This window comes from Xenopus tropicalis, chromosome 1 (assembly GCF_000004195.4).
Source record: "Xenopus tropicalis strain Nigerian chromosome 1, UCB_Xtro_10.0, whole genome shotgun sequence".
NCBI lineage: Eukaryota > Metazoa > Chordata > Amphibia > Anura > Pipidae > Xenopus > Xenopus tropicalis.
Window position 1 is genome coordinate 147,554,929 of NC_030677.2, and position 16,527 is coordinate 147,571,455.

At 38.2% G+C, this 16,527-nt stretch overlaps 1 protein-coding gene across 4 annotated transcripts in view; it reads left to right on the forward strand.

Annotated features, from left to right (window-relative positions):
• sgsm1 (small G protein signaling modulator 1) overlaps positions 1-16,527 on the forward strand; it is a 101,679-nt gene that overhangs the window by 38,552 nt on the left and 46,600 nt on the right. For all 4 annotated transcript variants that reach the window (XR_004223461.1, NM_001112951.2, XM_031905007.1 and 1 more), the window contains 2 exon segments: positions 13,543-13,705; positions 14,994-15,146. Coding sequence is in view for 3 of the 4 variants with exons in the window: in NM_001112951.2 (NP_001106422.2) it covers positions 13,543-13,705; positions 14,994-15,146 (316 nt within the window). In the remaining variant the exon portion in view is untranslated.

The following is a 16,527-nucleotide window of genomic DNA, read 5'->3' on the forward strand; positions in this document are numbered from 1 at the left end:
TGGACATTATTCCATTTTGCTTCCATCGTGACCTATCCCTGAGACTCTTAGGTCGTTATCTGATTTGACTTTATCCCTTCTGCTTCCCTGCCCTCCTACTGGAGGGGTGATTATATAGTTAACCTTGTATAGTTTGCATAACTGAAGTAACTTAATTTATGTAATTTATATATGGGGAAGGCATGGTTCAAGTAGTGGAAGTAAAGTATTGTTCCCAGGGGGCCCACTCTTTTTGAAACCGTTCTTGCTTATCAGTTAATATACTGGTAAATTTTTCATTAACGTAGATCCAGTTGACCTTATTTTTTAATTGTAGAATAGGGAAGAATGGGGATTTCCACGATCTTGCTATTGTTAGTTTAGCTGCGATAAAGATTTGGTTTATCAGCTTCCGAGTATATTTATTTACATTAGGTATTTTATTCCCCAATAAAGCATGTTCTGGGGATTTGGGTAGGTTAACTCCTGTTACTGAGAATATCATTTCGTGGACCCTAGTCCAAAATCTTTGTACCCTGGGGCACTGCCACTATATGTGATAAACTGTGCCTTCCCCTCTACAGTTTCTAAAACATTGCGGGTTGTATTGGTTGTTTATTTTATGTAGCCTGGCTGGGACCAGGTACCAACGTAAGAGAACTTTGTAACCCGCTTCCAGCAGGGAAGCATTGATTGAGCTATGCGCTACTCGGTCCCATATTTTAAGCCAATCCTTTTCATCAATTGGATGACCCAGATCTTTTTCCCAGGCTTTTACGTACGGTAAGGTAGGTGGGAGGTTAGTTTCAGATAAAATGTTGTATAGTTTTGACAAAACCCCTTTGGAGTATGGGTATTTGGTACATATTGTTTCCAGGTACGTAGAGGGTGGTGTATTTGCATCCTTGAATTTGGATTTTAGGTAATGTTTCACCTGTATGTACCTAAAAAGTTCACCGGGGGGGGGAGTACAGTTGTTGGAATCTATCCCACTTCAAGGGGCCAGAGATTCCATACATATATCTTAATACCGTGAGACCTTTGGATACCCACCACCTGAAAGATCCCTGGTCTAATCCTGGGAGGAATTCCGGGTTTTGCATTCTATTTTTTAATTAATTGGTAGTTAATAACCTGCCTGTCCTGTCAAGCTTCTCTGCATTGTTTTGTAAGTTTTTAGACAAGTTAGGGATTCTGTCATAATTTTTTATGGTGTACTTTTTATTTATACACTACATTGTTTACATAGAAAATAATTCACTCTACTATTTAAAATGTTATTCTTGCTGTTGTAATATTGGTGTGTAGGCAGCCACCTGAGCCAGCGCTATACATTATTATATATTAGAATTATTATTATAGCCAGTGCTATAGCGCATTAATTATTTTTCGTACCCCCATGTAACTGGGGGAGTCCCAAGCTGGACTTGGACTTTTTACTATTGAGTGCTATTACCATATCCGCTACTTTTGGCAAAGCTGCTGTCTTGCTACCTTCCCATTGTTCTGCTGATCAGCTGCTGGGGGGAAAGGGAGGAGGGGTGATACCACTCCAACTTGCAGAATAGCAGTAAAGTGTGACTAAAATTCATAAGGGCACGCGTCACATGGTTGTTGCACTCTGGGAAATGAAGAACATGGCTAGCCCCATGTGAAATTTTAAAATTAAATATAAAAAAATCTTTTTGCGCTTTTGAAAAATGGATTTCAGTGCAGGATTCTGCTGGAGAAACTCTATTAACTGATGTGTTTTGTATATATGCATATTATGAATATGACTTATGCAATTTTCATAATATGGATATATTCAAAAGTTTCGCTGTAACTTTATATGTAATTTTTGCAATTTGCACAACTTTGACCGGGCCCCTTCTGAAGGAGATCTCACCGGGCCCTGCAAAACAGTACCCCCTCTCCCAACTGAAGGCCCTGCTAGCGCATAGGAGTGGTGATGTAAATTGTATTAACAACACTTTTAGTTAACAATTCTTTATAACTAAGCAACTAGTTTAACAACCTCTAGAGCCAAAAGGCTACACTCTACCCAACTAGGCATCACCATTCAACTTTAAATGATTGTTGTTTGATGCAGTGAGATTAATGTTTTACTGAGAAAGTGATCTTCCAGTAAATCCAAGGAAAAAAGGGGCTCAAAAAAATATTTCTGCATGGAGGACCCTACACTATCTTATTCTACTATTAATCCATGAACACCTCCTTATAGTAACCATGAACATAAAGTAAAATATTGAAAATAGTAAATCTGCTCCTGTGTGTAGAAGAACATTTGGGGAACTGATCCTAAAACAGCCAGCATAACACCTGCTTGGTTTATAAATGTAACTAGCTTCAGCAAATTTTGTTATCACACCAACACAGTCTTTGATACATGCTTATTAATAAAATAAATTCAGTTTTCAGATGTTTGTTGTTTTTCCAGGATTATGACCAACACTGTATTGTGACTTCTATTGTCACTGCTGTATTTCAAGGCAATGTGTTTAGTAAATGGATTCTACAAATGGACAGATAATTGTGAACTAGAAGGTTTATTTCTGCAGTTCTTACATTTAAACTGGATGTATCTGGTGTTTTACAGCTGTGACCAAGGTAATAGAAAAAGAAAACCAGATAATCATGCATCAAATTCTACATTACATCCTACCGCAATGGAAAACACATGCAAATAAAACCATTTCCAACAGACAAACATCTGTGGAGCTAATCCTGTTTGCTGATGGGATTTGGTTGTGCAGTGGAAACATTAAAGAATGGAGGAAACAAGCTGAGCAATTAGGAACAGTAGTCATCATTATTGTGAGAGACATGACATTGCATTCCTGACACGCACTAGAGAATGACAAGCTCCATGATAGCAGTGCCAAAGGATGCACATAAGAGTCAGGCACAACAATGATGACAGCCATTTCAGTGTTAGTGTAGTCTGCACAGTGCTGTCCAAGTTCTTCCGTATAGTAGCCAATTATCTAGGATGGATTATAATGAAATGATAACGTTGTACAAAGAAGTCTGTCTTTGGACTGGTAAAGAACCAAAATATCTCCTGGAGTTCTAAAATATGGTCCTCTGGTCTCAATGTGACACCTTTGAACAGGGACTAAATTATTATAGGAAATAGCTTAACAATAAGTAGTAACATGAGGTAAGCCATGCATGAGAAGAACAGAAAAAAGAGGAGATTGTTCTTAATGTAAATATGATCTTGTAGCCTAAACAAGATGAATGATTGGATATCACACGCACAGTTAATTTTGCCAACTCAAATGCAATTGATTCTGGCATGATGGGTAAAAAAACCTGCATTGTTGGAAAAAAAAGATGGCACTTGAAATTGCTCTGTCCTCACTGTGTCTGCAGATGTTAATGAGTCCTTTTGTTTCTAGTGATGTTAAATCTTGTGACACTGGCAAGGTATTATCAGGATATATTTTATATTTCTGGGTTGATTTCCAATTAGTGGGAAGGCAGCAAGTGCATTGGGTGGCAGGTAAAGGTTTAAGCATTCAATCATGGGGTCAGCTAAGTGCATTTTCTAACGTAATCGCCATGTTTTTTTCTAACAAACATGCTGTGTTTTTTCTATGATTTCAGGATAATTGCACAGTTGCGCTTGTACTTCAACATAGAAGTTTAAGGAGCTAATTTAAAGCAAATATATATATATTTTTTTAAATTTAAAATTTTTTGCACAACTCATTGCAGGAAAATATGTAGCTCCATACTTGACCACTTCAGTGTTCAGCACACTGGCTTACATAAACGTACTTGGTAGTGAGAGACCCCATTCTTTGTAAAGGTGTTAAACAGAGAAGAACCTGTTAAACCATTAGCACTGCTATATGGTTGATAGTGTATCAGATTGGTACATATACTGTATCATTAGTTTTATATATCACAAGTTCTTCTGACAGAAATGTCCCTGAGCCCTTAAAATGTTTTATGTGCAGTATATATCAGTTGATCTCAAGTTGCACTTTTACAAGCTCTTTTGGGTTTACTATAGGTAACCCATCTCTATAAATTATGTTACTTCCTATTCTCCATTAGTAACAAAAGTAAAATTAACATCAAATATAAAACTTTACATACCTATACTGTATTATTACTTTGTAGCCAATAGTTTCCTAAAAACAATGGAATATATTTGTATCTTTCTTTTTAGTACTTTATTGAAACATTTTGCAAAACATTGTTGCAATGGGAAACCTGTAAATAGCCAACATTTATTATCAAAACCTCTTTTAAACAAGTGAAATACAAATAAGAGGTGTGCCTTTTTAAAAAAAAAACAAAAAAACCTTCACACATTGCCACTTGCTTTGTGTGCCTTATACATAGAAAATATGCATTGTAACTTCCCTTGTTCTCTTTGAAAGGCACATTTTATGCCTCAGTAGAGGCGATGGGTGTATCCTTTGCCTTGCATCAACACATTATTTTAAAGTATGTATTGTTTAAATTAGATCTGTGTGTTGACCAATGTTTTGTTCCCTTATAAAATTGATTCACAATATGAAATGGAAACAAAAAATTGTTACCTTGACCGTAACAACTTAGAAGGGTAGAAGTGCCAAGTAGTTTCCTTACTAAACTGAAGCATATTTTTGTTTTATGATCTTTGAACCTTTCTTTTGGCACTTATCTGATTGCCTACATTTTTACTAAATTGTAAAGTGTGCCGGTAGTGAATTATTGTCCACTGCATGAAATTGTATTTAAAATCAGAAGCCTGCAAAAAAACTTACACTTAAATCTCATACAATCCCAATTTCCTTTCTTAGTTTTAAGCTTAAAGATTAATTCACAAAATGATTTTAGTGTTTATATAATACTTAGATGCATTGCTTTATTTCGCCCATATGTCACATCCCTGTCTTTTATACACTGCAGAAATGTGGACTATATTTGATGTTGCAGTCACATTCAATCAGATCAGAATTTCACTCTGCTTTTGAGCTTCTAAGTATTTATTCAGCTGTCATTCCTTTATAGGATTCAGACCGTCCTTAATCAAAGCAATCTTATCAGAGCAAAACAGATGGATACAGTAAACCTTTATAGCAACCGCACAGTGGGTTTTATTGTATAGCTTTGAAAAAAAAAGAAGCAGTAAATTTGCATGCTTTGTGGTTAGAATTAACAAGAAAAGGTTTCTTATAAATTGTCTGGAGCATGTAATGTATTAAAAATCAATTCTGAACTGGTTTGTGTGAAAAGCTTAGGTCTTCCTGTGGTGAACCTTGCATCCATTTCTGATACATCTTTTTTTTTAGTACTGTATAAGTGGCCCCCGATAACTAGGACTTTTGTTTTTACAGTAATACCAGTTATTTTGCCCACCCAGCATCACTCCCAAACTGCATAATTTTTGATTATAACTCTTTTATCAGAGGCCTGGAATGCAGCGATTGCCTTAAACTTGAGGTATGCAGTTAATTATTTGGATCAATTTCATGAAGGGATTAAGAATTTATTTATGCTCATTTATGACCAATTAAGTTTTACTGTGTGACCTTGTTGCACATTACTGCATGTCCTTGCTGCACATTAGATGCTAATTTCTCTGTTACAGTCAGAGAAGAGAGAAAAGCAGATCTACTTTAATTAGCTGCATCAACAGTCACAGTGTCGGCCTGGGTGCAGCTACACTGAGTGGAGATTAGGCCAATGCTGTGCTGTGCAGTTACACTTTGGATGAGAGCAGATTACTTCTCTCCATCTGCCTACAAAACACAAGTGGAGAAAAGCTACAGAACGTTTGACTTTGCCCTGAAGTGTACAGGTTTTTAATGTCTTTATACAATTAACAGTTATCTAAATCTTAACAAACATTCTTTCACACAAATGTATAACATTCATGTAACAGAACCCGTGATGTGTAAATTTATTTACAGATTTAACTAAAAGAAAAATGTGGACAAAATATGTAATGGTATAAAGGACTTGCACATGCCAAGCTAAATTTTAAAGGAAAGGTTAAAACTAAGTAAGCTTTATCAGAAAGGTCCATGTAAATAAAACCAAACACACTCAGGAAGTCCTCTATCAAAAGAAACACAGGATTTCTTTTTTTCTTTTGCGTACATGTTATCAGTATTAGACTTCCTTCTCTCAGAAAAATCCTTAAGACTGATGGGCCACAGAGCGAGTTAGCTTCCTCCTGCAGGCAACTTTGTGCAACAAACTCAGTCTATGGGCCATCAGCCTAAGCACATGACACGGATCTGCGTAGCTTGCTCCTGTCTCCCCCTCCCTTCTCTGTCCTCCCCCTACCCTCTCTGCTGTAATCTGACCTACCAGAAGCCAGAGCTGCAGCACAGAAGTTACTGAGACTAAGCTAAAATGGCAGTTGCTATCTTAAACAAGCAGAGGGAGCTTCTGGGGCTGTTAACTCAAGAATGGTAAAGCTTTCTACAAAATAAATATATCATTCTAGCTTGCACTATTGTGGCTAATATGTTGGCAATAAAATGCCAAAATGCCTTTCCTTCTACCTTAATGACAAAATAGATATTTATGACATAGCACAGAATTCATTCTGTCAACAAAATACAGATTCAGTTCTACAAATATCAGTTTTGTGAAACCATAGGTTTTAATTAGAGTCTATTTACTGGTCTTTCCTTCCACTGTTTTAGGGCTATGGCACATGGAGCTACTTGTAGCCATCTACTTGTCACAGCTACAAAACACCAGAAAATATCCTGCTATAGACAATAGTGAGAACTGTGTCTGCAAAAAGACACTTGGAGAAATGATTAGCCATGACAAGTAGCAGCAGGGTTGCACTGGGATGTGTGGGCCCACCGGGGCTGTCACACCAAGAGCCCCACCCCAACACACACGCTGTTCCTTACACTTCAAGTGAGTCGCATTGTTTATTATACTTGCAGCAAGCACCCCCCTGTGCATGCATGCATGCATGCCTATTGTGTTGTATTACTTTTATATGCAACACAAGTTCAAGACAGGGAATGGACATTGGCCAGGTTTTTTCCCCGGTGTCCCGCCGGCCCAGTCCAACCCTAAGTAGCTGGCTACAAGAAGCTCCATGTGTTACTACCCTTAATTGGTTCTGTAAAGTCTTTACTCATACACACCCACAGAGAATGATTGTAGAATTTATTTAACAAATATACAAACAAAATATACAAGATACAAATAATGTGTGTACAGGTACAGTGGTGTGAAAAACTATTTGCCCCCTTCCTGATTTCTTATTCTTTTGCATGTTTGTCACACTTAAATGTTTCTGCTCATCAAAAACCGTTAACTATTAGTCAAAGATAACATAATTGAACACAAAATGCAGTTTTTAAATGAAGGTTTACGTTATTAAGGGAGAAAAAAAACTCCAAATCTACATGGCCCTGTGTGAAAAAGTGATTGCCCCCCTTGTTAAAAAATAACTTAACTGTGGTTTATCAATTTAAATTTTCAATTTCAATATCAATTTCTGTAGTCACCCCCAGGCCTGATTACTGCCACACCTGTTTCAATCAAGAAATCACTTAAATAGGAGCTACCTGACACAGAGAAGTAGACCAAAAGCACCTCAAAAGCTAGACATCATGCCAAGATCCAAAGAAATTCAGGAACAAATGAGAACAAAAGTAATTGAGATCTATCAGTCTGGTAAAGGTTATAAAGCCATTTCTAAAGCTTTGGGACTCCAGCGAACCACAGTGAGAGCCATTATCCACAAATGGCAAAAACATGGAACAGTGGTGAACCTTCCCAGGAGTGGCCGGCCAACCAAAATTACCCCAAGAGCACAGAGACAACTCATCCGAGAGGCCACAAAAGACCCCAGGACAACATCTAAAGAACTGCAGGCCTCACTTGCCTCAATTAAGGTCAGTGTTCACGACTCCACCATAAGAAAGAGACTGGGCAAAAACGGCCTGCATGGCAGATTTCCAAGGCGCAAACCACTTTTAAGCAAAAAGAACATTAAGGCTCGTCTCAATTTTGCTAAAAAACATCTCAATGATTGCCAAGACTTTGGGGAAAATATCTTGTGGACCGACGAGACAAAAGTTGAACTTTTTGGAAGGTGCGTGTCCCGTTACATCTGGCGTAAAAGTAACACAGCATTTCAGAAAAAGAACATCATACCAACAAGTAAAATATGGTGGTGGTAGTGTGATGGTCTGGGGTTGTTTTGCTGCTTCAGGACCTGGAAGGCTTGCTGTGATAGATGGAACCATGAATTCTACTGTCTACCAAAAAATCCTGAAGGAGAATGTCCGGCCATCTGTTCGTCAACTCAAGCTGAAGCGATCTTGGGTGCTGCAGCAGGACAATGACCCAAAACACACCAGCAAATCCACCTCTGAATGGCTGAAGAAAAACAAAATGAAGACTTTGGAGTGGCCTAGTCAAAGTCCTGACCTGAATCCTATTGAGATGTTGTGGCATGACCTTAAAAAGGCGGTTCATGCTAGAAAACCCTCAAATAAAGCTGAATTACAACAATTCTGCAAAGATGAGTGGGCCAAAATTCCTCCAGAGCGCTGTAAAAGACTCGTTGCAAGTTATCGCAAACGCTTGATTGCAGTTATTGCTGCTAAGGGTGGCCCAACCAGTTATTAGGTTCAGGGGGCAATTACTTTTTCACACAGGGCCATGTAGGTTTGGATTTTTTTTCTCCTTAAATAATAAAAACCCTCATTTAAAAACTGCATTTTGTGTTTACTTGTGTTATCTTTGACTAATAGTTAAATGTGTTTGATGATCAGAAACATTTTGTGTGACAAACATGCAAAAGAATAAGAAATCAGGAAGGGGGCAAATAGTTTTTCACACCACTGTATATGTATTTTTGTAGACAAAATGTACTTGGGACAAAGGGAAATCTCTACCAGTTAGCATAAAATGATAAACAATATTTGCATAATCCTGGTTAGCAACAGTTATATTAAAATAAAGTTTTACAGGTATTTTACAGTATACCAAACTCTGATTCTGCCTCATGTCTCTGTGTCAGCTGCTTTTCTCCCACTGCAAAACAGTGCATTTTTTTCTTCATTAAAGAAAAAGTTCAAAGTTGACCCTTTAAGTACTGAGGTTTTGCTTGTCTGTGTATGTAGGTACATACATTTATTGGGTAACAATGGTACTCTGAGGTTTCATCCACTTAATCAATAAAAAATTTTGGCATAGAATAGCAGGGATCTCGCCAAAGTCTAAGTTTTAGTCAGGGGGCCAAGACCAAAAGTAGCAAGCATAGTTTGGGCGATAGGACTCCTGGAAGCAGCACTTGGTTGGAGATGTGTTCAATTACTGTGGACCAAAATCTATATACTGTAGGGGCATGCTCAGATTAGGTGAAAAAAATTAGCTTCAGAAGCCTGAAACTTGTGCCAGCTGGTCACTCACTTGGTGCTAGCTTTCCTAAAGGGGGCTTCTGAGGCAGACAACAGAACCTTGTAGATGTCAGAAACCAGCTTTTTGGAATTGGGGTACCATACTCTGCTTTCATGAAGTAAGGATGTGGTGTTTACCTTTAAAGAGCTAAATTGGGCAGCAGATGCATTGTAGAGTTGGAGGTAGCAGTATAATCAGTATTAATTGCTTTCCACACTATAATTTTCAAAAAAAAAAACACAGCATATAATTTGAAACATTTATCATTCAGGTATGAATCACAACAGTTAGGATTTCCAAGTGCAAACTCTGTTTCTTGTTTGTATTATGGTGTGGGTGTAAGCATCTGTTTAAGGTATAGCTGGTGGAGTAACAACCCACATGCATACAGGATGTATCTTAATTTGGTATTTTACCATATGGAATTGCTCATTTTTTTAAATTGCTCATTTGTGAAGTTTTTGTTATAGAAGTAGATAGAAAGATCTTGTTAATACCGCAATAAACATTTTTGTTTGGTGTCTGAATAAACTTAAGTCAGTCATATGTTGCTATTAGGATAACCTCCAATCAAAAGGCCAAATAACTGATAATTTATTATTATGCAGGCCACTATCACTTTAGTGGCCTTACATTTAGACAGAATCAGGGAAATGTATTACAAGTTACTAAGCTAACATAGACAACCAATAATGTTTAAAAGTAGAGGAATTCTACAAATTAGCACTGTTGATCCATTTTAAGTTTGGTGTCAACTAAAAACTAAATAACATCTCAAAATGAGAGTATGATTTACTGTCAGTGGAGGAACTGCCTGCTCAGCCAGACATAAATTAGAGCATCAGAACATTTGGAGCTCTAAAATTAAACACTGGAGAGGTTGGGTGGGAATTTGTCATGTTTTTTTTTTCCATTGGTCATCTTCTGTTGCACTGAGAAGAATATAAGTTCACCAAAATTGATAAATTGACTTTAAATATTAAGAAATAGATAACAAAACATATTATGAGATAGATTATCTTTATTTTTTTTATATAGTTTGCGTGTTCCTGGTAGTTTATTATTTCCAACCCCAAAATGTTTTATCCTGCTTTCCTCTTCTTCGCACTTTTATGTTTCTTAAAACATCTCCAGCTACTTCCTCCATCAAGTCAGAAAGGTATAGCAATCACTGTCTCTCTCCTCTCCTTCCCTCTCAGCACATGAAGTGCTTTGCTCCATAGCTCCAGGTAACTCTTTCTCCGCACACAAAACAAGAATATACAAATCCCACTCTCACCTTGCATTCCTCTCTCTTCTGTTACTTGCTGCCGGTGAAATTTCCCCCAACCCTGGCCCTTACCCCATCCCTGTTTTGTTAGGGCCACGTTCTCCAAACCCACCTTGTACCCCTTTAAAGTACAGCACCCTTACCGGTATACCCAAAGCCTCTGTGTGCCCTCTGGAATTCCCACTCCGTCTGCAACAAACTCACCTCCATCCATGACCTTTTAATCACTAAATCGCTTAACTTATTTGCAATAACTGAGACCTGGCTTTCCTCTACTGACACTGCCTCACCTGCCGCTCTGTCCTTTGGGGGGCTACACCTTACTCACACTCCCAGACCTGGAAACAGGGCGGGGGGTGGGGTAGGACTCCTTCTCTCCCCCCGCTATTCATTTAAAGTCCTTCCACCTCCTCCTTTTCTTTCATTTTCCTCATTTGAGGTTCACTCCATTAGGCTCTTCTCCCCTGGTTCGTTTGTATTGCGGTCATATACCAACCTCCTGGACCAACCTCACAATTCTTTGACAACTTTTCTGCCTGACTTTCTTGCTTCCTTTCCTCTGATTCCCAATCCATTGTACTAGGTGACTTTAACATACCTGTTAACAATCCTGTAACCTCTATTTCAGCTCAATAGCTGCTTTCCCGGACTAGTACCAGTAGAACATGGGTTACACTGTACTCTCTTACCCAGAATGGGCCTTCGCTAAGTGGAAGAGGAAGGTGAGGGTGTTGTGCACCTACACCTCTCTTGCTGCTATGCAGAAAAATGAAACCAGAGGGCGCCAGAGGTTCTTGCAAATAACAAAGTAATAAGTATTTATTGAACATCCACAGGGTTTACTCACAATACAGCTTCAGAGGCCATTGGTACATGCAACATATACCGAGTGTATATTCAGACTCACACTCTCCTGCGGGTAGACTGGCAGGAATCTCCCTTCACCTCTACGACACACCCTGTAGTGGATCCCTCAGGGAATTCTCTATTCTGATTCCCTATTCACTTGGATCCCTACACTACAGGCAATGTGGCCTGGGAGAGCTATCTCCAGAAAAACTGCAAATCCTATGCAGGAGCTCATGCTGCTCATTCTATCTCAGCCCTAACTGCCTTACACTCCTGGAGTGTACTATAAAGGGAGCTACACCTGCCACTATCTAATGCCTCAATCACGGGGCACTGTTCCCCGACTTCACTGGGCCTGGGCCCATGCCCTGGGCTCTCAGCACACATCCACCTTGTCCCTAAGGTGGAAGCAAACAACAGGAAGGTGCCACTCCTCTCCCAACACTATACCAAAGTCAGGCAGGATGTGGTCACTATACCTACTAACCAATAGCACACATGTTAATGAACTCACTTAGATACATTCCCTTCTGCCCAGCAACTAAGGGAACTGAACCTGTAGGGATTTAAAGCCATAGGGACCATTTAACCCTATGGGTCCCTACAATCCTAATGCCCCTGCTGTCTCTAAACTCCTTTCACTAACATCCTCCTTTGGGTTATCTCTGTGCTCTGACTCCTCCTCTCACTCCAATGGAAACTCCCTGGATCTTATATTTACAAAATGTTGTTCTATCTCAAACTTCACTAACTCCCCTTTCCCCCTCTCTGATCACAATTTGCTCTAATTTCAACTCTCGCTAACTACCTCTACACCCTCTGTTGTCCCCCAAACATGCACATACCGAGACCTGCAATCCCTAAACACTCTCTTCATTCTAACATCCTAACTGTCTCTTGTCCTAATCAGGCTACCTCTGTCTACTACAGCACACTCGCCACTGCCCTTAATGAACTTGCTCCTGCCAAGACAAAACGCATGAGGCCCAAACCACTCCAACCCTGGCACACTGCTCATACCAAATTCCTCCAAAAACACGTACACCTGAGCGCTGCTGGCGCAAATCAAGGTTAGAGTCAGATTTCTGCAGCTACAAATCTGCTCTGCTCTCCTATAATACCACCCTCCACCAAGCTAAACAAACCTACTTCCCTGCACTCATTAACTCCCTCTCTAAAAAACCTGCACAACTCTTCTCTAGCTTTAACTCTCTGCTGTCCCCTCCTCCACCCTTCAGTCACTGCTCAAGCTATTGCAGAGCACTTTAAAAATAAAATTGACACTATCCAAAGTGACATTGCACAACTTAATCCCCATAACCATTCACCTCCCTCCCTACATTCTACCCAGTCTCTTCTTGGCTCCTTCTCCCCATTGACTGAAGAGGAAGTCTCAAAACTTTTGGCTTCCTCTCACCTTACTACCTGCCCACTTGATCCCATTCCTACCAAACTTCTACGCAACGCCAACCCCTGTCCCCTCCTCCACCCCCTCCGTGTACTTATTGTACAGCGCTGCGGAATATGTTGGTGCTTTATAAATAAATGTTAATAATAATAAAGATTTCTTATTTCGTTGTGGCTGTGTTCTGCTATTAAACCTTAGGAGCCATCCTCTCATTCAGAAAAGGAGAAAATATATACTTAGCTCTTTTCCAGGATGCTTAACTGATTTATATGTATTTGCCTGGCAATGCAGGGTAAAGACCCATCTAACTATATGAATAATGACATTGTAGCATTTGCTGGTATGGATATAATATGAAAAATATTATATAGGTTTTATGTTGAGGATGTAACATTGCATTTCCTGGACGACACTTGGTACCTCAGCTAGTTTTATATGTGTATATATATATATTTTTTATGAAAATAATCCAAGAATAAGTTACAGGGTCAGACAGACCAGACCTCCTTCTAAGGCAGGGATTCTTCTGGGCAAGGAACCAAATTGGGTTCCTACGTAGTTTAGCTTAGCTATATTTATTATACATACACACCTCAGTATATTAAACAGAATCTAATTTTGATATTTCTCCCACTTTCTCCCACAGCTGCAGTTGAAGCTTGTGTTCTGTATGGTTTGAAACGTAGAGCTGCTGGCTTCTTACGTAGCAACAAAATAGCTGCCTTGTTCATGAAAGTGGCAAAGAGCTTTCCTTTGGCAGAAGAACTTTGTAGGAAGGTGCAAGATCTTGAACAGCTCTTGGAAAACAAGTAAGGAAGTTACTATGTAACCCTTCCTAAAATGCTGTTAAGGACTATGTACAGTTTTCCAGCTTTTAGCCATTTATATATATATTATTTCAATGTAACATTTCTTAATGTCTGGAAATATTTTAAAAAGATGCATCTTCTGTTTTCCATTCAGGGAAAATGCAATTTAGCTATAGATTTCTTTTGAGAAAATCAGCAATTTATACATTTTTTAAAGGTGTGTAAAAATGTTAACTTCTTGTATGAGGTATCAGTTGCATTTTTTTAACATAGTTTGTATGTTGTAATGTATTCACTTATTTATTGTACATGTTAATAATAGTAATAATAATTATAGTAATGTTTTGAAATACTCAGCTAAGGTTTAAAAAAACATACCCCTGAATATTGCAGGTCTCTATAACAATGTATCACATAAAGCTGCCCATATATAAAATTCTGCTTCATCTAAATAAATTATTTTCATAAATATATACTTTATACTGTATACTATACTTAAGGCCCATCCCCTGGTATATATGATTCACTGTGCTCATATACAAACCAAGGGCACACATACATGTCACATCAGTCAGTGAATGTCTTTTACTCCCACACTTCTTTTTGTTACAGTTAGAGCTGTATTATATCAGGTGATCTCTGAGGGAGCACACAGCCCATCACTAAATGGTGGCTCAAGGGAAAAGGTGTAAACATGACCTATATACACCAAAATGTAGGAAAACAATACTTCACCTTTAATTGTTCATTAAAAACATTAATTAGGTGCTTGTCTTTATATGGCATACAAAAATAACAGTCTCATACATGAAATTGCAGGCCACCCCAGGGCCTCTCCCACACCACCAGAGGTTAACACTCTGTTATTAACAGTTCAGAGATAACTTCTTTCTATAAGTTAGGGACCACACAGCCTACTTCCAAGTCAGCTTCACTGCTGCACTCTCTTCAAACACTGCCTCTCTCCAGGCACAGTCACAGACCCCTTGGCACTCACTTTCTGTCTCAAACTCAGGCACTCTGCCTCTCTTTTTCAGACACTACCCATGTTATGTAATATTAAAATGCTAAAAATATCACTTATATTTTCATATAAACGAAAAATAAAATAATGATCTTGTGGTGTAAGCCTAAAACATTTTGCAACACACTTATATGTAAGATGATACTGGTAATTTTGGTAGAAATGTATCATTCATTATAACGGAAAAGGGCACCTGTACAATTTTTTGTTGAAAGATACTGTAGTAGCTGTGTTAGATCAAAATATGTATTTTTGTATCCTTAGGAGGAATCAGATGCAAGGTGTCCAGGAGAGTGTACGTAAGGCACAGAAGCTCCCTAACCTGTCCCCACAAGCCATTAAACACCTCTGGATTCGAACTGCCCTCATTGAAAAGGTGTTAGATAAAATTGTCCTTTACCTGGTGGAGAACTGCAAGTAGGTCCTCTATTCAAATGCCTCTAAACATTATCTAAAGGTATATGGATACAGATGCCCCAAACCCCAACTTCTAGGAGACTTCCTCCTAAGCATCCTTATGAGTTGGGCCAGAAATTTAAGTGGCTCTGTCTTTTGTAATAAAAACATAGGGCACTGGTGAGGACATACCTATCATTTTTTTCAAACAGCATCAGTGGCTCAGTTAAAAAAATATATACCTTTTATTTATACATCAAAATGTGTACATGCAGTATGGTTTGTTGCATGCAGGATTTCACATATAGGCCAACCATTAAGTCAAACTAACGGAGAACTATGTCAGCATATGAATAGCAAAATTATTGAACTTTTTTTTGGGAAATTGTGTACCAGTGTCCCAACAGCCAAAAAAATATTGACCATTAGTTACAATGCATTTGTGAAGATAAACAGCTGGCTATTGGGTTAATATTGTCAAACAGGCAAAAAAGAAGACAGTTGACAGATTTTTTCCAGAAGTAAGCACATAACATTTGGTACCTGAAATTTGTAGTCAAAGTGAAATTAAAAAATCATTGTACTTATTCGTAGAACTATATGCACTAAATATTTCTCACTGTGCTTTAATTTAGCCTCAAAGTAACTTTTACTGTTATTGTATATTTAAGCATTTGTGTCTAAATGTACATTTTGCATGTTTATGCCTTTTTGCAGTAGTGTTTATTGGTGAAAATATATTCTATTCATATATTTTATTGGATTGAAAAGGCTTTACTAATGCAATCTCTATATGCAGTTACGTACAGCTAAATAAATAGTGGCTTATTTTGGCCTTTTAGTGACTACTGAGAACTTTGTAAAAACCAGAAAATAGCTTTAAGTTTGAGGGATTTGGTTCTGTTTTCCTGATGAATGTCCCAGAAGGGAACAATACATTGTAATAATCTAATCTTTACCACATGTGATTTCAAATACATTGTTTAGTATAAGGTCATGTGGTCTATGCTGGGCTGTCTTCTTTTATCATACAGTAAGCTTGGTGCCAGTACTGTAATATCTTTTATCTGAAATGAGTGTGGTATGGATGTTATACAATGTCTTCAAGATACACAAATAGTTATTTACTGACTAAAGTAGTGCTCACTCTATTAAATGTTCTGCTCCTAGAATGACTACATGTAGCCCTATCATTACATAGTCCTTGTTTAAAGATTTCCACTTCCCCTACTTCTGCCTTGGTTGGTTAGTTTGGTTTAATTTTCTGGCCTTATTGTTGCACAATCTTTAAGACTGACCTCTGAGGTACTCTTTAAACAACTTTGGTCCATCTAGAACATATCCCATTTATCACCACTCTTTTTAATCTAACTTTTAGGCAGTTTTTTAATAAGTACCAATA